The sequence below is a fragment of the Aplidium turbinatum genome, chromosome 5 (genome assembly GCF_918807975.1).
Source record: "Aplidium turbinatum chromosome 5, kaAplTurb1.1, whole genome shotgun sequence".
Taxonomy (NCBI): Eukaryota; Metazoa; Chordata; class Ascidiacea; order Aplousobranchia; family Polyclinidae; genus Aplidium; species Aplidium turbinatum.
Window position 1 is genome coordinate 38839010 of NC_137476.1, and position 22993 is coordinate 38862002.

Below are 22993 nucleotides of genomic sequence, written 5' to 3' on the forward strand. Positions count from 1 at the left end.
TTACTATGATTTTTCGTTTACAATTAAAAATTCTGCCACCCACAAGCTGCCGAGCGGCGGGGGGGGGGGAGAGACTGCCTACTGGGGGGGGACCAACTTTCCACTAGCTACGCCGATGGTTACCGTGAATATAATACGTTTATACAATCATTTTGAAACGTCCTTCAAAAAAGATCTGACAAATTTCTATCGAAACAAACACCTGCTTCTGTTAAGGTATCTCGAGCTTTATATTTGACCATGCGGCCGGTAATCTTTAAAACGCAAACAAAAAAATCCATCAAAAAAGCAAAATTACCAGATTGTTTTGATCTAATTAAAAAGTTATGACAATACAACTTTGTAGCTGAAATATGACTTAAAAAGAGCAACGGGAACTTGTGGAGGCTTTTAATGGGTTAATCTTTCATAAATTTGTTTTTTGAAGTTGTGAGTCTGTTACTTAAATAATATTACAAGGATTTTTATGTTTGTTAATTATTTCAAGGGAAATATAAGCTGCCAACTAAAACGCCACTGAAGTCGCGCCATTGTATCTGTAAACGTGATCAAGAGCAAATGCTTTGAATCAACTACCGCCTACGATAATGATGGTGGTTCAGCATCACCGCCCACAATGATGATGGTGGTTCAGCATCACCGTCCACAATGATGATGGTGGTTCAGCATCACCGCTCACAATGATAATGGTGGTTCAGCATCACCGCCCACAATGATGAGGATGGTTCAGCATTACCGCCCACGATTATGATGATGATGGTTCAGCATCACCGCTCACAATGATAATGGTGGTTCAGCATCACTGCTCACAATGATGAGGGTGGTTCAGCATCACCGCCCACAATGATGATGGTGGTTCAGCATCACCGCCCACAATGATGATGGTGGTTCAGCATCACCGCCTACAATGATGATGGTGGTTCAGCATCACCACCCACAATGATGATGATGGTTCAGCATCACCGCCCACAATGATAATGGTGGTTCAGCATCACCGCCCACAATGATGATGGTGGATCAGCATCACCGCCCACAATGATGATGGTGGTTAAGCATCACTGCGCACAATGATGATGGTGGTTCAGCATCACCGCCTACAATGATGATGGTGGTTCAGCAACACCGCCTACAATGATGATGGTGGTTCAGCATCACAATGATGAGCTTGTATGGTCCATTCAGAACTCAATAGATGTTTGGCGCTAAAGCTCTCGGTACAATGGGAGCCACGAGAGTCCATCAAAAGAGTTTCAAGTCGCTCAGAAGATTCTCTACGAGCAATAGATGTTCGGCTTCAGTTAGTTTCCAAACCTCTTGAAATAAAGAACCTTGCGTTTCAGATGAACAATAAATTTGGTTTAAGACATACAAACAGCGACACAATGGCAGCTTCTAAGCTTGAACACCTAAGAAACACAATCATGACGTCACTTCAAACATCACCTGCAAATCATGAATTCTCTTTGCTACAATTTCTTGTAAAGTTTTCAGTTCTTTCTTGCGTTCACTCTCATGTTCTTTTACAAACACTTTAACTTCGGCGACGAGTTCTCTGAAACAGTAAGTTTGTTAAGCTTCATTTGCCATGTCATTGGCTCTCTCGGGAGGACTCACACGATGCCAGACTTGGGTAAGTTACTTAGTTTACAGTTCTATTACGTTACGGTAAAATTACACCATCAAAATTTTTGATTACATTTCAATTACATTATTCTGAACTTTTTATATTACAATTATACCATAAACAAATAAAATCTAACAACCAGACGGCATTTAACATAATAACATAAAAATAAACTAAAAATTGCAAACGTTTTCGGCCATACTCATGTTAGCCCTTTTCAAATAACCAACTGACTGATGTTCTTCATAAATTGAAATTAGAGATCTAATCTACATTCACAAAAATCGAAAAAAGAAACGCATAAGAATAAAACGGCAAGGTAGAGGAGAGGAAAAATCTCACGATGCTTAATTGCCCAAGAAAAACACAAATCAATGACTCAAAATTACGTGAAGACATTTAGCAGATAGGAGGCGCCTGCGGCAAACAGCTGCCTATTGAGGCGAGGATTGCCTATTGCCTATCGAGGCAAAGTTTTTACAAATCAAGACACCGAATCTTACCCTATGGAAGAATCCTCAAGAAATATTTTAAGTTTTATTAAAAAGAAAGTTGAAAGAAACGCGACGCGAGCTTCGCATCGCAGAGCGAAAGTATGAGGAACACAAAAGACAAATGTTGAATATTCTCACTTTCCGTGAAAAAACATCTTTAATTTGTCTGCTCACACCACAGGTCAAAAGATTATTAGCGACTGAAACCATCAAGACGCACCAGTGAAAGCTTGCTAACTAGTGGAGTAGGCAAAGAGTCAAAATCCTTAACTGTGTAATTAATCATGGAAACAAACTAACGCAATGAGAATATTTCAATACATTCTGAAACTAAAGACGAAATCAAATTTATGGTGAAACTTTTCATGAGCCGCTCTAAACAAATGTGCTCTTCCAAAAGAAATCGGGCCATTCACGAAGCACTCAAATCTCTGTCTTCGAACAAGGACATTAAAATCTCCAAGTTCTTCATAGGAAAAGGACACAGCGATTCTCGACTCTTCCAATGATTTCTCCAAATTGGACGCTATTGTACATGATACAACAGAATATAAAGAAATCAACGTCAATACCAAAGTTCCTCCCATTAGTTTTAAAGAAAAGTCCGTTGCATATTAGGTGAGAAAGTGGGCTACCTCAAAAAATTAGATGAAGACGTAATACGGAAATTAATTCCTTCTGTGAGCAGCCAGGGTAGGCTTTGCGATCAAAGTTCACAAAAACGATGATCCCGCTCGTCCTGTGGTATCTACGGTTTCCACCCCTGAATACCGTTTGGCAAAATTTTTGGACTCTATTATCAAACCATAAATGCCGAATAATTACATGCTCAATTCTACTAATGATTTTTTAGAAAAACTAAATAATTTTCAATGTGGTAGGAATCAATCAATGATGAGTTTCGATGTAAAATCATTGTTCACCAATGTTCCTTTAAATGAAACTATTGACACTATCGCCAATTGTATTTTTTCGCAAGACTAGCCCAACCATCCACCTATCAAAAGAGATTTTTTTTATAAAACTGTTGCACATGGCCACCGAAGGTATGTTTCGATACAAAGGAAAATTATATAAACAAGTTGATGGTGTGGCAATGGGCTCGCCTCTGGGTCCAACCTTAGTCAATTTATTTTTGGCGCAAGTAGAGAAAAAAAAATCTTTTCTGAAACTGATGTGAATTGTCATCCAACATTGTACTTACAGTACGTTACCTTGACAACATTTTTGCTATATTCGATAATGAGAATTCTTGCACGCAGTTTCTTAACATACTTAACCCATTTGCGGCGGTGTACTTTTAAAAGGCCGCCGTTTTGAATGACTCAGTATTGCATCATCCTATTTTGATTGAATCATTTTGGACTTGCTAGTAGTTGTTTAGGGTCTGTTTTGGAAAGTGCTGATAAATATTTGAGAACAGTGTACTTTTTCTGGATTTTGTGAGAGTTAGAAGATTATTGAAAAGTGAGAAGAGTCGGAAGGGGTGAAGTGAGGAGGAACATGCAAGTTTTATTGCCTATTAGTATTAGATATGAATTGGGACGTCTGATTCTAAAGTGGCCCAAGTCAAAAAAAGTGGTTTTGAGATAATCGAGTTTAAAGATTCATGCTGTGATAAAAATTGTCACTGAAGGTTTGCAATCTTCATCTTGCATGTGAGAAAACTTGAGTGAGCAAGAAACTGTTTGTGATGCTTGGTTTAACTGAGTGATGACGTCATCTTCGTTTATTACGTAGGTTTTAACTTGGGCCACTTTTCTATGATTAGATAAGTCAAAACTAGCGACCCAAGTTAACTTGGTACAGATAATAAAAGCTTTTCTTATAACAGAAAAGTGGCCCAAGTCAAAAATTTTGCGTTTAAAAAAAATATTTTTTGCCTGTTTTTATGTTACACGAAAAACAGAGCTTTTAATACCTTTTTATTAAAATAAGGAAAAAACAGCAAACAACAAAATACTGAAAGAACAAACGGTTAACAACAATACGGGCTATAAAAGAAACGTAACTTTAAAACCAAGGCTGTAGAAGCGTGCAAAAAATATGCGATTCCCACTCGATTTATAGCTGCTGGCTGATTCCGACTTCAGTGTTGCCAGATTTTTTTTCATTTAATTTAACTTAAATTGCGATCGAAATGGCAACTTTCACGTACTAACAAGAACAAACACTTCTATTTGTCGGTAAAGTTAATACAGAAAACAAGAAACAATATTTTGAAAAAAAATGCAAACAAACATTTTATTGTTTATCGTCTTGCATCAAGCTTCTTGTGGTTAGTGGTTTAGCGTCTTGTGATGTATGAAGGGACCATAAAAAACAGTAAATCTGGGAAATCCAAACTTTTGCTGCTGTCAACAGAAGACGCATGAAGCCGAATCCAATTGCATACATTTTGTCTGTCAGATGAGCTTATAAGAGAAAGATTGAATACCCTACTCGCATCTATCCCTGACAGTCGAATGGCGTTTGGATTGGAAATTCGTTATCATCGTGGATGTTGGCGCAATTATGTCAGCAACCCTCTGAAGAAATCTTTGTCTGATGAAAGTACAGAGCATCTGCAACAGGTTAATCTTCGAGAGGCTCAAGCAATCTTCTTTCATCATGTCCGTCAAGTTATCTTTGAAAGTCATGAAATCCATACACTGCAAGGGGTACTAATGGATTACAAACGCATTACTTCAAATTGTGGTTACTATTCCACAGCAAAGTCCAGTTTCTTGAAGGAAATTCTGATCAAGGAATTCGGAAATGACATAGCATTTCATGAAAGAGGTCAGAAGAATGTGAGTGAACTGGTAGCCTATATGATACGAGAGCTGCAGGCTCATATCTTGAGGCTGCAATATCCTCTCTAGGTGTAAGTGACGATAATCTGGTGAAGAATGTAGCTGGGAGACTCAGAGATCCGATCAAAACAAAAACTATTCCTTGGCCTCCATACATACATGAGTTAGAAAATGGAGACTTACATGATCTCCTCTTGAAGCTCATCACTTGGTTAAAGCACCCTACTAAGTCTGAAGTCGATGACACCCCCCCAGTCAGATCAATTGCATCTATTTTGACCAGCTATATCACTGGAAGACGTACTGCATTTGAGACAAACCTAGCTGTACTGGTACATGGTATGGCAAAGAGCAGAGAAATGGTAGACATATTACATAAGGATGGCCTGGGAATCAGTTACAACGATGTACTTATGCTTAGAGATTTCAGGTCAGTTACTGACCTGAAGCATTCAACTGAGTGTCCATTTGAACTTTCTGAAAGAACACCCGCAATATGTATAGTCAAGTCGACAACGATGATTTCAAAAGTGATAATTTGACTGGAAGTGGCCAATCACATCGTACAAATGTCATATTTGTTCAGCCAGATCTGCCTGAGTTAAATCTACCTACCCTAATTGAGGATAGACCAGTTGTAAATACCACCTTGACTTCCCACTTCTCTGCTAGTCTCAAAGAACTTGGGAGCCAGATGCAAAGAGTTGAACCATACAAAACAGTCAAGCGTGGTGAACCACCCATCAGACCAAGGGTAACGGATGAACATCTGGACACAGCTCCTCAAAGAATGAGAGGTGTCATCCATGCATTGGCCCGAGCCATGGCCACCTAAAGATACGGCCTGATTTGTCACATTTTGCAGAAATTTCCAGGTTTTTCTAACTTTGGGCAAACGCTTAAATAAATTTTTCTAAAAATTAGATTTTTACGCTTTCTTTATTCTTTTCCCCAGATGACACAATAGGTTTTAACATCCTCACATGTTGAAAAACAAAGAAAATTTGATTTCGAAGATTTTAGTCAGACTGTTAATTTTCAATAACAGTCTGATTTTGCGTTTTTCAACGTACTTTTTCTCATTTGCTACTGCTTCCCCAAGGCAACAAAAAAGTTTTATGTCATTAGAAAACCGCAAAAAGTAAAAACATCTCAAAAAATATCAGCCAAGCACTGGCAGTAGCTGTAATCAAAATCTGCAAAATGTGACAAATCAGGCCGCATCTCCAGGTGGCCATGCCCGAGCTAAGGCAGACCCAACAAGACCAAAGCCAGAAGACCAGACCATACCAGCCTTTTCTGGCTTCCAGGCCAAGCTATCACCAGAAACCCGGAAAAGTCAAGCAATTTATCACATGACTTATCCTGATCCACCAAGAAAGATCATTCTGTATGAAGTCCTGCGCAAGCTTGCAAAGGCAAGTGATGACAAGAAGATGCCATTTGCAGTTATTGTCGGTGATCATCCTGTCTACGCATTACTGCTAGAATTGAAAAGTGAGAATCCAGACATGACTGCTGACATATTGCCATGCATGGGACCCTTTCATATTCAGATGCCTTTCATCAATGCGGTCTACAAGAGGTTCAAAGGCTCAAGCATTTCAGATGTACTGGTGGCTGCAGGTGTCATTGCAAATGGATCCATAGATCCAGCTCTGCGTGGAAAACACTTCAAACGCAGTGTGCGTTGCCTTCGACTCTTCTACGAAGCTTTAGTCCACCATGCACTAGACAAACCTTTGGAAGGTTCCACTCTGTCTGAAAAGATCCAGGAATCTCTCAGTAAGTAACGCTGTTCAGTAGACCAACAAGAACTTAATGATGCAAATGCCTATCTCAAGGTGCTTGTTGACTCTCTATTCGAGAACTTAGATGGTGCTCCACAAGCAGATTTCTGGATTTCATTCTTGGAGATGGTAGAGATACTTTCTCAAAACATCCATGCTATAAGGACAAGAAACTGGATGGAGTTCAAGTCCTCACTGAAGTTGATGCTTTCTTGGATGCGTATCTATGATGATAGATATGGACGTCATCTTCCAGATTTCATTGCAGTCCTGGAAAGTCTTCCCCATATCCAAGCACAATTCATGGAGAGTGGCATGTTTGCACAGATCGGCAAATATGTCTTCCAGATTTCATTGCAGTCCTGGAAAGTCTTTCCCATATCCAAGCACAATTCATGGAGAGTGGCATGTTTGCAAGGCTCGGCAAATATCAGGACTCTTGTGCTTGAAACGCAAATCGTAGCTGATGTCGGTGAGAGGTGAGAGCAGCAAAGTGGTCAGTACTCAAGAAAAAGACGGTCATCAGACTGGTAGGCTTACCTGACTCTGACAGTCTACGACCACACTTATAGCGCACCAATTACCTCACATATCGGCAGAAGAACTTCCAGCTTCAGAATCATCCGTCACCAATTGGCCATGGATTGCACCTTGCAAATGGCATATGCCTCCCAGTACGCTATACCCAACCTGCACTTCCACGATCCCTGGAACTTCCAACAACTCCAAGTCATCTATATATAGGGAACAGTGATGATGACAGCAGAAGTGATTCTGACAGCTGTGCATCATATTTGTCCTGCAGTGATAGTGAATCTAATACAGTAGGCGACCACATACGTCTGCCATCTTGGATTTTGAGGTTAAGGGGACTCTGAATCATGAAATATGTCATCCCATTGTGTTTCTGACACCAAAATTAGTGGGAATTGACACCTAAATTGTCATTTTTGGCCATCCACGTCAAGAAATAGAACTTTATTAGTTTTCAAAGATGGCGGTGGCAGCCATTTTGAAAAACGTCTAAAATAACAACTTTCCCGCCATTTTTGTGAGGTATATGGGAGCTTATTTTTTTAGTATCAGTTGCCCTTGTTAAATCCACTGAGAAACTTTGGTATGCTAAACACGGCCAAGGATCCTCTGAAAATGACCCTACTATAAAGCAGGCTACAGCTGCAAAAGCAAATTAAAAGACAATTCTAGGTAACAATGAAACTATTCTTCAGCATTGTTTAAGTTTAATGTTAGCTTATTCGTTAACAAAGGAGTAGAGATTAAAAAAATACGCAGTACAGTATTACCAACCAATCAATTTATCATTACAAGCTATAACTTGGTTCTATTGATTTGGTGAAAATTGCAGTATCGTAAATGCAAGAATGGCCCAAGTGAGCTTGGGCCTTTCTTGCAATAACATTTTTTTTTATCCAAGAGACCAAGTTAACTTGGTTTACTTTTGGACACTTAATAAAAAAAAATTTTTTTGGTCTAAAGACTCCAAATTTTGTCAGCAACAACCTTATATCGTTTTGTGCAAGATTCCATCAAAACCTCATAAGTGGCCCAAATTAACTTGGGCCACTTTAGAATCAGATGTCCCAATTATGTCTCTTCATACTTTGACACTCTATAATGTTGTGCTTATTTTGTTTATTTATTTGCTTTATATTTATTGTTGCCTTTTAAAAGGACACCGGCCACATGGCCAATTTTTTTGGCTGTTTTCAGCTTTTCTGTTGTCAATAAAGAAAAAGTCTAAGACTCTAGACGACCTCTGCGCTGGCCCTCGCTTCAATACGCTATGTGCAATAATGCAATAATGTGCAAGCTCACGTGAGTGGTCTGATGCCATTGCTTGACTACTTGTTTGAATAAATATTCGTGGAACAGGAACCATTCGGAGTAACCGTATTGGTAAAACAACACTGACCTATCAAAGTGTGTTGAAGAAAATGCCACGTGAGCCATATTCTTATGCATCCGATCCATCAGGAATTTTGTTTGCGAGATGGCACTACAACAGTTTAGTGACACATGCATCCTGCATAGGTGTTGCTCCACTTTGTATGACACATCGATGGAGCCAAAGCGAAAAAAAGGAGATAGATATCCCCCAACCTTATCTGATTCAGATGTACAATAAGTACATGGGCGAAGTCGATCGCATTTATGAAAACATCGCCAAACTCCGAATCGGGATCCGCATGAAAAAATGGTGGTGGCCACTGTTTTTGTGGTTACTCAATATGTCAGTGCAAGACGGGTGGCAAGTGTACTGTGGAGTCAGTGAAGAGCAAGAGCTTGAAAAACTGGACTTACTGCACTTTACACGCAGAATTTATCATTACTATCTAGCTTTCCTTTCGTTCAAGAAGAGAAGTGTTGCCGTGAGATTAAAGGTTCCACCAGAAATCCGTTATGACGAGCGGAATCATCTGGTAATATCCTGCAAGGCTCAAGTGCGCTGTGCAATCTGCAGTGGGAAAGTACAGCGGAAGTGTAGAAAGTGTGACATTGGTTTACATATTTATTAATTGCTTTGTGCCTTATCACAGCAAATTAAAGCATAGGCCTACTGAGCTACCAGCACAAGCGTATCATTGTTATTACACAGTAACGGTATTGATTTGCATTATATGATGCTTGCTAATTTTAATGAAATTTAAATTTAATTACCAAACTGATTGAAAAGATGAGGTGTCACTGTCAGTGGCGTTAGCTAGGGTTTGTGCCTCCTGGGGAGGACCATGATTTTCCGGTGGCCGGTCGATTGGTCGACAGACATTTGGTCGACAGGACGTTTGGTCGACAGACATTTGGTCGACAGACATTTGGTCGACAGGACATTTGGGTTAGGGTTAGGGTTAGGGTTAGGTAAGGGTTAGGGTTAGGGTTAGGGTTAGGTTAGGGTTAGGTTAGGGTTAGTTAACCCTAACCCTAACCCTAAAATGAATCGTTCTGTTGACCAAATGTCCTGTCGACCAAATGTCTGTCGACCAAATGACTGTCGACCAAATGTCTGTCGACCAATTGACCGGGTACCGATTTTCCACCCCTGATCGCGTGAAGTAGGAGCCAGCAAATAGAATTCGAGCCGAAGGTTTCAAAAAGTATTTTTTCTATGCTTTTTCGTTTACGTGTAACAATTCCGCCGCCCACATGCTGCCGACCTGGGAGGGGGGACTGCTCACTGGGGAGACCACCCTCCCACTAGTTACGCCGATGGCTAGCGTGAATCTAATGTTTATACAATAATTTTGAAACGTCTTTCAAGAAAGATCTGACAAATTTCTACCGAAACAAACACCTGCCTCTGTTAAGGTATCGCGAGATTTATATTAGACCATGTGGCCGGTGTCCTTTTAAAAGGCAAACAAAAAAAATCCATCAAAAAAGCAAAAAATCACCAAATTTTTTTTAGCATACCGCTACTTCAAAAGTTATGACAATACAACTTTGTGGCTGAAATATCACTTAAAAAAAAGCAACGGGAACTTGTGGCGGCTTTTAATGGGTGAACTTGCAACATCCCAATATAACCTTTAATCGTTACAGGAAAAAAAGCCAATCAGACCATCCCCTTTCTCGATGTCGAAATCAAAATTAATAGCTACAAATTTAATACTTGTGTTTGACGAAAACCAACCAATACTAACCTCCTTCTAAATTTCAACGCTATATGCTCTTCCAACTATCAGTCTGGATTGATTAAGTGCCTGCTCAAACGAGTATGAGACATTTTCTCCAATTCTAATCGTTTTAATAATGAAGTCAATCGATTACGTTCTTATTTTAATGCTAATAACTATCCCTCGTGGATTTTTAATGAAGTGCTGAGAAGGTTTTTGGATTCAAGTTCTACTGACTCTCAGACGGAGGAGGGTGAACGCGAATTAAAATACATTCTCATTGTTCCTTTTATTGGTAAAGAATCCAAACGTTTTGTCAAGAATATGTCTAATTTTATTAAATTAAAGTTCAACTACAGTATTACTATGATGTTATTCCCGTGTATAAAACATTTAAAGTTGGTTATTATTTTCAGCTTAAATTTGAAACTCCCTCCTTTCCGTGCTCAAATGTTGTGTACAAGTTCACTTATTTGCGCGATTCGGACCGTACAATACATACACTGGTATGTCCACGCGATATTTGGCCACAAGAGGGAGGGAGCATTTGGATTTAACTGCTTTCAACAGAAAAAGTGCCATTTAAGATCACATACTCGATTGCCAAACTAGTTCAAACAATAAACCATCCCTGGAGTCTTTTAAAATTGTACGTACATGCTTCACCGAATTTGATAGCCTACTAAAATCCATGAGGCTTTTCTCATAAAACATTGCAATCCTCGCCTCAATAGGCAGCTGTTTGCCGCAGGCGCCTCCTATCTGCTAAATGTCTTCACGTAATTTTGCGTCATTGATTTGTGTTTTATCCTGGGCAATTAGGCGTCATGTGATTTTGCCTCTCCTCTGCCTTGCCGTTTCATTCTTATGCGTTTCTTTTTTCGATTTTTGTATATGTAAATGAGATCTGTAATTTCAATTTATGAAGAACATCAGTCAGTTGGTTACTTGAAAAGGGCTAACATGAGTATGGCCGAAAACGTTTGTAATTTTTAGTTTATTTTCATGTTATTATTTTAAATGCCGTCTGGTTGTTAGATTTTATTTGTCTATGGTTAAAAAAAATGGTTAAAAAAATCAATTCTCTACCAAAATTGTACAATTATACTGTAACTACAGTTACACAATAACAAAAAGTTTCAATTACAATTATAGGCCTACTTGCAATTACATGAAAACTTGTAAGTGATTACTTATTTCCCTCAGTTACCGTTGCAGAAAAAGTAAATTTTTGGAGTTCTTCTTTCGGTCAAGTGACGTTTGATTTACATCTTCAACAAGCTGTTGGATCAATTCCTGCAGCTGCACGGACTTTCCCTCGACCTTTCTAGCGAATTGTCCAACTCGTGGCATGTTGTTGTGAATAGAATCTGAAATCAAATTGCCAGTTTGAGACCGAAATAATTCACCAAATAATTATAGATTGCTCCTTCGTTGTTCCAGTAACACGTTCAATGAAGGTCGGAGACAACAATTGCCACGTGACTGCATTCTTGTTTGCTGGTACGTCAAACCTTTAACTTCAAATACACTTTACTTGATCTTTTTCTGTTCAAGCTACTTGAGTTTTGACGGTACGATACCTGAAGCGATTGGAGTACTTGGTGATTGCGCAATTGGATATTTATTGCTGACGTCAGAGTAGGAAGCCAATTTACTGAAACAAATGATTTGCTATCAGCTTTATAGTATCATGAAACACTTTCGAAGTTATATGTTGGACTGTTGATTAATGAACGTCGTTTAAAATAACAGGCAGAGTATGTGCGACTTATACACCTATACAATATACAGACCTTGCCAACTTACAAACCCATGAAAGACTAACAAGTGGGGGATAATGTAATTTTGATTGCAAATTCTAGGGCCTAGGCTAAATGCAGCCTACAAATTTTCTCTTTAAAATGATCATTGAATCTTAACCCTATCTGTAGGTACACGGGGTTTTATGAGGACGCCCCACTCTAGTAGTGAAATATTTCCTTCTAATTCCCTTCTATTAATGATCTTTGTAACGAGTTTTGCCTTATTGTGTGTCCGAAATACTTCAATTCTTTTGACTACTTGTAAGAGAATTTTGCTTGAATTAAATTTGGATTAATACTTCATCGTTAGTGATCTTTTGTTTCCATGAAATTTTTAACATTTTGCCTGCATGACCAGAGCTCGAAGGCATCGATCCGTTTCTCCATTTTTTGTGACATTGTCCAAATTTCAGAATTGTATAATAGCCCAGTAAACATTTTTCCTTGGCCTAACGTTGGCTGACGGTTGTTCGGGTTGGCTGAGGGTAGTGTAGTTTTGCCAACTTTGCCAACTTTTGAAATATTTTAATTGAAGATACCTTCGAAGAATTGTTTAAGTTTGCTTCATCGTATTCCCTTTACAATTGTAATGGGACAATGAAAATGCAAAAGAACTTAGAATTAGGAAGTCGTTCTTTCCAATGTTGGTGTGCAGTTGTACAGAACGTTGAGACAACGTCATTATTTGCGGGCGAACTACGGTAACCCCTCAATTTTTTACGTTATTGCTATAAGTAAAAAAAAAATTTGAAATGTTTTTCTAAATCATGCATCACTATGAGGATCACTAATTCTGAAAAAAAAACACTAATTCGCAAATTTAGCTGCAGTTTTTCAAGTTTGTTAGCAGCAGCTAGTTCTTTTAGTGTTCTACTATGGCTCTATATAACTATACTCTGCCTTCTTAAAATTGATCAGAGCTGTAGTTTCATCTCGCAATTTTTACGTGCTCCGTTCATTTTTTTTTCGAAGTTTTCATTTTATTTTTGAAAAAAAATATGACAACACTGAGCTGAATAATTGGACCACAGTTTCCTGTACCATGTGTTCGTAGGCAAGCACTTTAACCATAGACATATTATAACAACTAGACAGCGCTTCTCGCATCTCGATTGAAGAAATTATAAAAAGGCGTTCGCCATTGTTAGCAGCTCAAATTTGCGTGAAAGCTGCGCTGTTACAGCCAACCTATACAACAAAATCTGTCATTTTTACACTGATTCAACGTCTGCAGACGTTTGTTAAGAATTTTTGTTAAGACAGAAATTTTGTTAAGCGTTTTACGAACCAATTTAGCTTGTATTTGCTTGCAGGTTTCCTTACCAATGCGGTAAAACCTAATTTTTAAATAACATTTGGATACAGTTTAGACTAGTGTAAAAATATGATTATTAGTAACGGTGCATTCAAACACATGATCCGAGAGATTAGTAAATATCTTCGAATACTATTTACTCCTTTTATCATCTGAATTGTATTTTCTTCGTTTTCTACATCCATATGCACAGCACGCCATATCTAAAGCATTGACAAACGCGCGGAATTGGTACACTATAACAATGGCGGATGTCTGAAAGTGCTTTCTTCAAAAATTGCAAAAGAGAGATGACGATGCGCAGTCCAGTGGTTGAAAACCTCGAGCCAATCATAAGCTACGTTGTCTGTGACGTGCATCGTAAAAAACGCGCGAAAACCCAAATGGACGACATTTGCATTAGCTTCATAGCTGGCAGCGTGACAACATTTCATTTGCAATGGCTGACATTTGCATTAGCTTCATAGCTGACAGCGTAGTGCAGGAAAACGCAAGTAGCCCACATCCAGTGCTCTCATTTTACCGGAATTTGTCCCTAAATCGGGACTTTTGACCACTTTTAGGGAATTTGATGATTTAGGGATTTTAGCAGTTTTGTCTTGTTCGCTTACAGAATGAATGGAAGTTTATTTGTGAAGTTTTCTTCCGTATTTGAGTTCATAGCAAAGTAGTCACTTGCCTAATGTCCCTGCCATGTTCAAATGCCCCAGTTGAACGACTTTTTAGTACGGGTAGCTTGAAGGACATTAAAACTGACTACAGGAACAGTTTAAAGTGAGGAAGTTTAATTGGTTTGCTACACACCCAGGGTATGAAGTCAGCTGGCTTATCAGCTGACAAACTGGGTTTAAGGGATCGAGCTAAATTGTTGAAGTTGGCAAGAGCTCATGAAGAGTTCAGCTACAGATGCTGAAGCACATGAACTAATCAACTAATTGCTAGTCGAATTAGCTCTCATGAATAAGTCGATAGTCGTGCACAGTTTATGTCATTTTTAGCATGTGATAAGCATTGGTAAATCTTCACTGTATCCCTGTAATGTTAGGCATCACTGTAATTTAACATACCGTACTGCTTTTTGCTGTGAGACTTGGCCCACTAATACAACAGAGTTATGTAGAATGTTTTTTGCTAGTGTTGTTGTTCCGTTTAACTCTTGCTTTTTGTTTCAGAACGTGAAACTGAATGTAATGATTTAGGGAATTTTGATGTAATCTAGGAATTTTTAGACGTAGCTTTGGGGACTTTCAGGTTTTCATTTATGAGAGCACAGCCCACATCATGAATGATTATCATGAAACTCAGGTAAGGTTTGTTTTCAGTTGACTCAGATCTATTCTTCAGGGTAAACTATTTAATACTTTTTACGGCAATTACGCGACCTGTTTATTGGTTTTGAAATAACGTTTTTAGAAGTACTCAATTTTTTCAAAAAGTGGTATCTTCACTTTCAAGTGGCATAAAAATGACTAATATGTCAACGAGAAGTGATTTTATCAGGATTCGAGTGTTGCTACTATCACCGCATTATGTATATACCACGAGTTTTTTGCAGATTGTTTTATGAAGTAGATTGCGCAGCATTGGATGCAACCTAATTCGTACCATGAACAATTCGTACCGTCAGTTTGTATCTTGAAAAGATCGAGAAAAAAATTAAAAAAAGCCGAAGTCGCTGATCACAGTTTCCGCAAACATTTTAAAATTTTTCCGCAAACAAACAAAAACTCTTTGGATCATTTAAAGAAATTTTTAAATGTTTGGGGAAACTCCGATCAACCCTAACCCCGAACCTTTTTAAAATGTTTGCGGAAACTCCAATCAACCCTAACCCTTTTACAATGTTTGCCGAAACTGCTAGTGCGATCAGCGACTTCGGCAAACTCTTAGGAACATTACCAGAAATTTTAAAATGTTTGCGGAAACTGCGGAAAAAATGGAAACTGCGATCAGCAATTTCGACTTTGTTCTATTTTTTTCTCTCTCGATCTTTTCAGTTTGTTTGTTTGCGGAAACACCCTAACCCTAAACCTTAACCCTTTTAAAATGTTTGCGGAAACTCTGATCAACCCTAACCCTTTTAAAATGTTTGCGGAAACTGCGATCAGCGACTTCGCCAAACTCTTAGGATCATTACCGGAAATTTTAAAATGTTTGCATTACCGGAAATTTTAAAATGTTTGCGGAAAAACGGAAACTGCGATCAGCGATGTTCTATTTTTTTCTCTCGATCTTTTCAGTTTGTTTGTTTGCGGATACCGATGCTTAATCGATACCCTAATCCTTTTAAAATGTTTGCGGAAACTACGATCAGCGACTACGGCTTTTTTAATTTTTTGTCTCGATCTTTTCAAGGTACGAACTGACGGTACGAATTATTCATGGTAGGAATTAGGTTACACCCCGCAGCATCCACTAGGTTCTGCTGAATGGAGAGTTGTCCTTTCGATGTGTTGCTCAAGAACGCATCCCGAGAGTCGAATCAGCGCCGCTTAGTCTTAGTTGGGTGCTTAACCACTGAGCAAAGGGGCGGACAGATTTTTGTGGTCATGTCACCTTTTCATTGACATACTTGGGGTATTGTAAAAGTGTTCACTTATCTTCAAACAATTCTGACAGAGCAACGTCAAATGAACAAACGGCTCTGTGAAATCGAAATTATGCTGAGAGAGAAGGGAGGGATTATCCCAGATAAATTCCCTAGAATTGGCTCCAATTCCTGAGGATGTTCCTCTTCCTGCTACAACCATAGCAGAATTAAAAACCGTAAACAGCATGCTGGAGAATGAAAAGACCTATCAGATTGTGGTTAGTGAACACGATATGTTCTTAGTTCTTACTGCGCATTACATATCTAAAGTCACCCACATTTTTGGTAATACATGAGTTTTATGTGTGGGGAGTTAGTTCTTCTATTTAGCTTAAAATGAGTTTAAACTTGAATGAATGAATTTTAAACCATTTAATGTCTGCCTCAACAGGCTAATTGCACAATTCAACGCACATAACCACATGGTACACACCAAATTACAAAAAAATTCATGCTATTGTACGCTCGTAGCCTGGTACGCACCGCGATTGTTTGATGATGCATTTCAACATCCATCTGTTTTATTGCAGTTCAAACAACTGTGTCGTATAGGAGGAAGAAGCCTATACGACACGGTTAATCGATTGATGCCTCAGGTGCTGTTAAACGAAGTCGCGAGTTACGTCTCGCAGACCCGGAAGGGGAAAAATAATAAGTGGAGAGAAAAAGTTTTCTTTTGATTCCATGCAAAACTTAAAGAAGATGGTCGTAGGTAAGTAGTTTGTTTAAGTTTTGTATTCACCTTTTGTTGGTATGATATCGTCTCCAGAAAGAATACTTACTGTTCATGATTAATTTTCAATGAAATAACAACCTTGGATATAACATAAGTTTTGCAGCATCTGAAGTTTAGCTTTTTCGTAATCTTTTTTGTCAATTTGCTGCTTTACTATCCCTGATTAATGCCTCAGTCTAGATCCAGTTGAAAAACACTCGTTGTTTACTCGTGTGCAATAAAAAAGATGAGATAAGAAAGTTGATCTGGCCGATTTCGCAGGGAAGGGTGGCCTTCCCTGCAAAAAGGTCCGGGAAGGCCGACCTTCCCGGGTTCAGCGGCTACGCTTATGGTGATTAGGGTGGCTCATTTTCCTTGATGTTCTTTAAAATTTTTGTCAGTTTGGAATAATGTTCCATTTTGCTCACTGATATTTGTAAACCAAAAATTTTTGTTGGGTTTTGACCTTTGACCCTGGTTCACCCTAGGAGAAATTCTGAATTTTTCTGAAAAATTACTAAATTTCGAAGTGGTTTAGCAGTATCTGAAGAGAGGATTTCTCAAAATTTGACCACGTGATTTTGACGTCACTTCCCCTGTTAACTTCCACGTGGAACATCTTCACCCTACTCCAAGTCTGAGAGTCACTAATAGTGCATGCTTTTAGTGTCATTTTAGTTGATTTTACAGCCTTTTCGCGGTCAGTGAATCTATAACATAGAACAACAAAAAAATTTTGGCACAAAAGATGAGAGTCATTTTAGAGTATTTCAGGGCCCCTGATTCCGAAACTGCACTTAGTTTTTTCAAATTGGCTCTAGTTTTCGAGATATTCGACAATGAAAATATTTTTGAAATCGTTTCTCAAAAGCTTTCAATTAGCAAATTACTTATTTTCAGCCCTGTTTACCATTATGATGTCATAATTGCACTTGTCTAGTTCAATTGGTTCATATTGCACGAAAGTTCAAAACGCAAGCAAAGGTTGAAATGAACTGTGTTTAACGCAAGGGAGACATAAATACTCAATGAAAACAGTTGTGAATCAGTAGGCCTACATCACAAGAAAAATATCCCGAAAGTCATGTGTTTATGAATGCAGCTTTATATTGAAAAGGTAGGCCTACTGAAATGGATGCTTGTACAAACGAAGTTTTATTCCAAGCCTTTGCTAAGGCCAAGAATTTTTTTCTGGTCTATAGGCTAAATAAATGGCATATAGGCTAATAAAATATGCCTTTGACAAGTAGGATGCTGTACAAACAACCCAGATATATTTTGCTGCATGAGGCAACGCAGATGACCAACACATTCTGCGATAGATACAGCGCTATATGAAAACAAGCATTATTATTATTACTTTGACATGAAGCTGGGTGATCAAGATAAGTCCTGGGTTCCTCCTAAAGTATGCAAACATTGCACTCAAACCCGTTTCTGATGGGTTCAAGGCTAAGAAGTTCAGAGTGCCATGGCATAAAGAGAGCCGTGGAATCACCATGAAAATTGATACTTCTGCACGGTGAGGATGTTCGAAGGAAGTCGGAACATCATGTTTACATGGAGTGTGCAAGGCAGTCATTGCATGGATGTTGCTATTTCTGTTTTTTGTTTGCCCTCTCTAGTTTCAAGTGGTGATTTGCTTGAAACAATAGGAAAACGGGCATGACTGAGAGTAACCTCAATACCTTCAGTAATGTTTTGGAGCAAGGTCAAGTTTTTTTCTCAAAACCATTTCTACCACCTACTGTAGTAGTTAAAGATTTAGTTATCAAAAGTGGTAGCTGCAATCTTGGCTCCTCATCTCGATAAACATGACATTCTTGACTCCAAGGCCAAGATTACGTTCTTCCGCAGCAAGGATAAAATTCTAAGCAGCTACTTTACTGAAGAACATAACTTTGTATTCTGTAATTATATAAATGGCCTTCAAACCTTGATGGGTGTTGCTCAGTAGGCCAATCATAATAAAGAGTTGCGTTTGTTCATCGATAGCTTTGTTTTGTTTATTTTCTAGTTTGTTAAGCAAAACAATGTATGCATTTTGTTTGTACTTAGTAGCTTACTTAGTAAGTCTGAGACTGTTGAAATCAACAAATATATTAATGCAAAACGCAAGTTATATATTCTACATCTTGTATCCTCAGGCTTGCTTCACATCATATTTTGATTGTTACTAGGCCAGTAAACGTTAAATAGCTGTTTGTTTGGGTTGTAATCAGCGTGATTGGTTCCAAATAGCGTTTACACAACTCAGAAATGTGCCTGGGATTACTTCCAGTTTTGTCTATGTAGTAAACGACACGACATTAAATCTATAGGGACTCAAAATTGCAAAAAAAAATATTTTTGCTGTAACTCAAAATCTAAAGCCAATTCGGGAAAACTTAGTGCATTTTTAGAATCAGGGGCCTCGAAATACCTTAAAATGACTCTCACATGTCTTTATATAAAAAAAGTTTTGTTGGCCTGTGAAAATCGATAAACATCGTCAAATGATTCAAGAAACTGAAAGCAGTAGATATTTATTACGTGAAGAGTGCACAAAGAAAATCATGTCTGAAGTGTGGTAGAATTCGACATTTTGAGAGTAATACATGTGTCAGTGTTCATGGAGTTGCTAATTAAACCATTTTGCTTGCTACAAGTTTGTGTTACTGCCTCTTATTGTGTCCATTAAGATGCTAGAGTGCATTAGAAGATAGCGGGTGAGCAGTTTCAGGGATAAGCGAAAATTCGATATTTTGAAAAAATTCAAATCAGGTGAACCAGGGTCAAACGTTAATATTTTTTTGTGAAATTTGGTGTAGCAGATACATTTACCAAAAGGAACAATATTCCAAACTGACGAAAGATTTAAAAGAAAAAAATTTTTTTTTCGAGATTTTGCGCCAGCCTAATGGTGATGTCCTCGCTTTTATTTTCATTTCAGCTCTCCTGATGATCGTGCCACGCTCGTGAAACAGAATGTAGAGCAACGTTCTTAACCTTTTCTGACCCGTTACCCCACTTAAGCATGTTGGGCATCTTAAATCTATTATTTGTCTATTAAATCCCACAACCTTGTCCATTTGCCCTGCAAGCAGTTCAAGGCGTTTATGTCAGAGAAAAAGTCGCACAAATAAGCAACCTTCGACAAGAACACGTTGTTCTGCATCTTCTCTTGAAGACTTCCAAACAGCAGCATAAAATTAATTCCATTCGTACCAATTTTATTAGTCTTTGGCAATCAATTGAATGGAATAGCCAAAGCCAAACCCAACAATGATTTAAGTTTGATTACAAATTGGTAACAATTTGCACTGTCCTGCTCATTGCCTTCTGGAAGACCTCAAACTCCCCCAGATTGAGTAATTACCCACAGGTTAAGAGCCGCTGGCCACTCCTGTAGATGATTGTGTAAAAATAAAAATCGATGTAACATTATTTACAAAACTGCTTTACTTATAGGTGTTGTCCTGAGCAATACGAAATCATGCACTCTACAGGAAATCGACCACAAACTGGGCGACTGGTTTAAGACGTGAGAAGATCGCGATGGGGGCCGGCTTAAACGTCTTGCTAAAAAAGTACTGCGGGTATGTTCATTTGTTCTCTCCGTCACTGATTTTCATTTTTGATGATATTACTTTATAAACAATTACTTGTATTATTGCATATTAGCAATGTTAAACGTACTTTATAGTACCCAAAGGTTTGCTAGGCCAAGGAGAAGTGTTTATATAAAAATGTTTAGTTTTAATGCCTTGATAATATAAATTATAGTATCTAATAAACTCGTTGTTATTTCAACTCCAGCGTCAGTTATGATCATAATTAATAACTGCGATTTTTAAGCTGTAAAGCTTCGCAAGCGGCTGCGATCACACCCTTAAAAATTGAACCTTGCTTCTCACTATACACCTATTAACACTATTACTGAACAAAAGCGTTATACAGATACAGTAGCAAGCAACTCCAGAACTGCAACAACGCAATTCTGAAAGCTCTGGTAACAAGAGAAAGCAAATTATACTTCTCAGAGTTATGCCGTCAGAAACACTAGAAATATGCAGGATCATTCCATATTTACGCTGCTCGCTTCAGTTAAGCTCAAACAACACAAATCGTTACTATTCTCTCAATAAGGGCAATAAAAGCATTTTTATTTACTAAACCAGCGATTAGTTTATTACTGGAGCAGAACTTCAAGAAATATGCACACATTTTAAGACTTGACTACGACTATCAAACGATAACAATAATAATTTGCACTTGTTAGAGAAGACAAACGGCATTAACACGATTAACGAATGTGCATTAATGTTAGAGGTTAATAGAACATAACGGTATACCCATTCCTCACCCCATCATATACGAATTACACAAGAATTATAACATACTGAGTAATGTTAGGATGTATTAAAAAAATGCTTGCTTTTGTAAAATAACCGGGAATTGCATACACATATCCATGAGATGTGTAGCAATTAGAATCTGTTCTTTCACGGTGCTGTAAACACGATCTAATTTGCACTGTACAGTATATTTTCTTTACATATGTTGCATATTGTTTTATAGGTACTTGCGTTTGAGGCCGCCACAGATCACGTTGTTACATCCAGGCGCAGTCTACTGATGAGGCATGAGGTACCTCAGTCCACTGTGTTTTTGGACTTTTATGCATGCCTTGTCGTAGCTGTGAATTGTGCATGGATGGTGCATTTTACCATTCGAATAAATGTATTTTTCAACAACTTTACGTTTGTTTACATCATTGACTTAAATTTGCTCAGTATAAGAAGATGGTCATCGTATTGGCATATGGATCATCAGGACAGTGTAAACTTGAAATTGCAGGTTAAGTTTCACCAACGTTGCTCGACTACAACGATTAGTGCAAAATATGTATGGCCAACTGCGACGAAAGTTGCAAAGTGCGTTTGGCCAGCGTACGTACCAACGATGAACTACGTTGGCAGTAGAGTTGGGATTACGTAGGCCCAAAGATTTTAAAATAAGTCGGCCCAACTGCGACGAATGGTGCAAAATACGTTGGGCCATCGTAGGGTACCAACGATGAACTACGTTGGGTGTAGAGTTGGGATAACGTTGGCCCAAAGATTTTAAAATAAGCCGGCCCAACTGCGACGAATGGTGCAAAATACGTTGGACCATCGTAGGGTACCAACGATAAACTACGTTGGGTGTAGAGTTGGGATAACGTTGGCCCAAAGATTTTAAAATAAGTCGGCCCAACTGCGACAAATGTTGCAAAATACGTTGGGCCATCGTAGGGTACCAACGATTAACTACGTTGGGTGTAGTGTTGGGATAACGTTGGCCCAAAGATTTTAAAATAAGTCGGCCCAACTGCGACGAATGGTGCAAAATACGTTGGACCATCGTAGGGTACCAACGATAAACTACGTTGGGTGTAGAGTTGGGATAACGTTGGCCCAAAGATTTTAAAATAAGTCGGCCCAACTGCGACGAATGTTGCAAAATACGTTGGGCCATCGTAGGGTACCAACGATTAACTACGTTGGGTGTAGTGTTGGGATAACGTTGGCCCAAAGATTTTAAAATAAGTCGGCCCAACTGCGACGAATGGTGCAAAATACTTTGGGCCATCGTAGGGTACCAACGATTAACTACGTTGGGTGCAGAGTTGGGATAACGTTGGCCCAAAGATTTTAAAACAAGTTGTCCCAACTGCGACCAATGGTGCAAGATACGTTGGGTCAACTTCGACCACAACGTAGTGCCAACGGAGGAGAATTATTTTACCAACTGTCGCACTACGTTGGGCCGAAGTACAATGTTTGCTGGGAGGGTTGACCAGATATAGCATTTTAAGATCCTTTGACAAATTGATAAATTTAAACGTTGATTGGTTAAAATACTTTTCATTTTTCCAAATGTAGTTCTTGCAATTTCTATCCGTCTTAGAATTTCATGGTCACACCTCCCATCTTCCGTTAAATATTCAAGATAGGAAAAAGATTTTACTTTTTGTATAATTTCGTTGTCAATTATAATTTGTAGTAGGCTACTGGATTTTCATAGCTCGCGTTATTAGCGATTGATTAGCACGGGGCTAAGATAGCCCGTGACGTGCTTTCCGCGTACGAAATCAGCACGTATTAAGATAGGGTTAAATCACTACAGAACTTTGAATTAACGTCCGCCCCGTTAGCTCAGTGGTTTCGCACCCGGCTCAAGATCACGCCGCGCTGGTTCGACTCTCGGGG

At 38.6% G+C, this 22993-nt stretch overlaps 1 protein-coding gene across 1 annotated transcript in view; it reads right to left on the reverse strand.

Moving 5' to 3' along the window:
- The window catches only part of LOC145771259 (alpha-(1,6)-fucosyltransferase-like), a 45260-nt gene that overhangs the window by 16719 nt on the left and 5548 nt on the right, over positions 1 to 22993 (reverse strand). Inside the window, exons 4-6 of the mRNA XM_082582994.1 lie at positions 11919 to 11992; positions 11546 to 11705; positions 1444 to 1552 (exon numbers count right to left, since the gene is read on the reverse strand). Of these exons, the coding sequence (XP_082439120.1) occupies positions 1444 to 1552; positions 11546 to 11705; positions 11919 to 11992 (343 nt within the window). The remainder of the gene's footprint in view (positions 1 to 1443; positions 1553 to 11545; positions 11706 to 11918; positions 11993 to 22993) is intronic.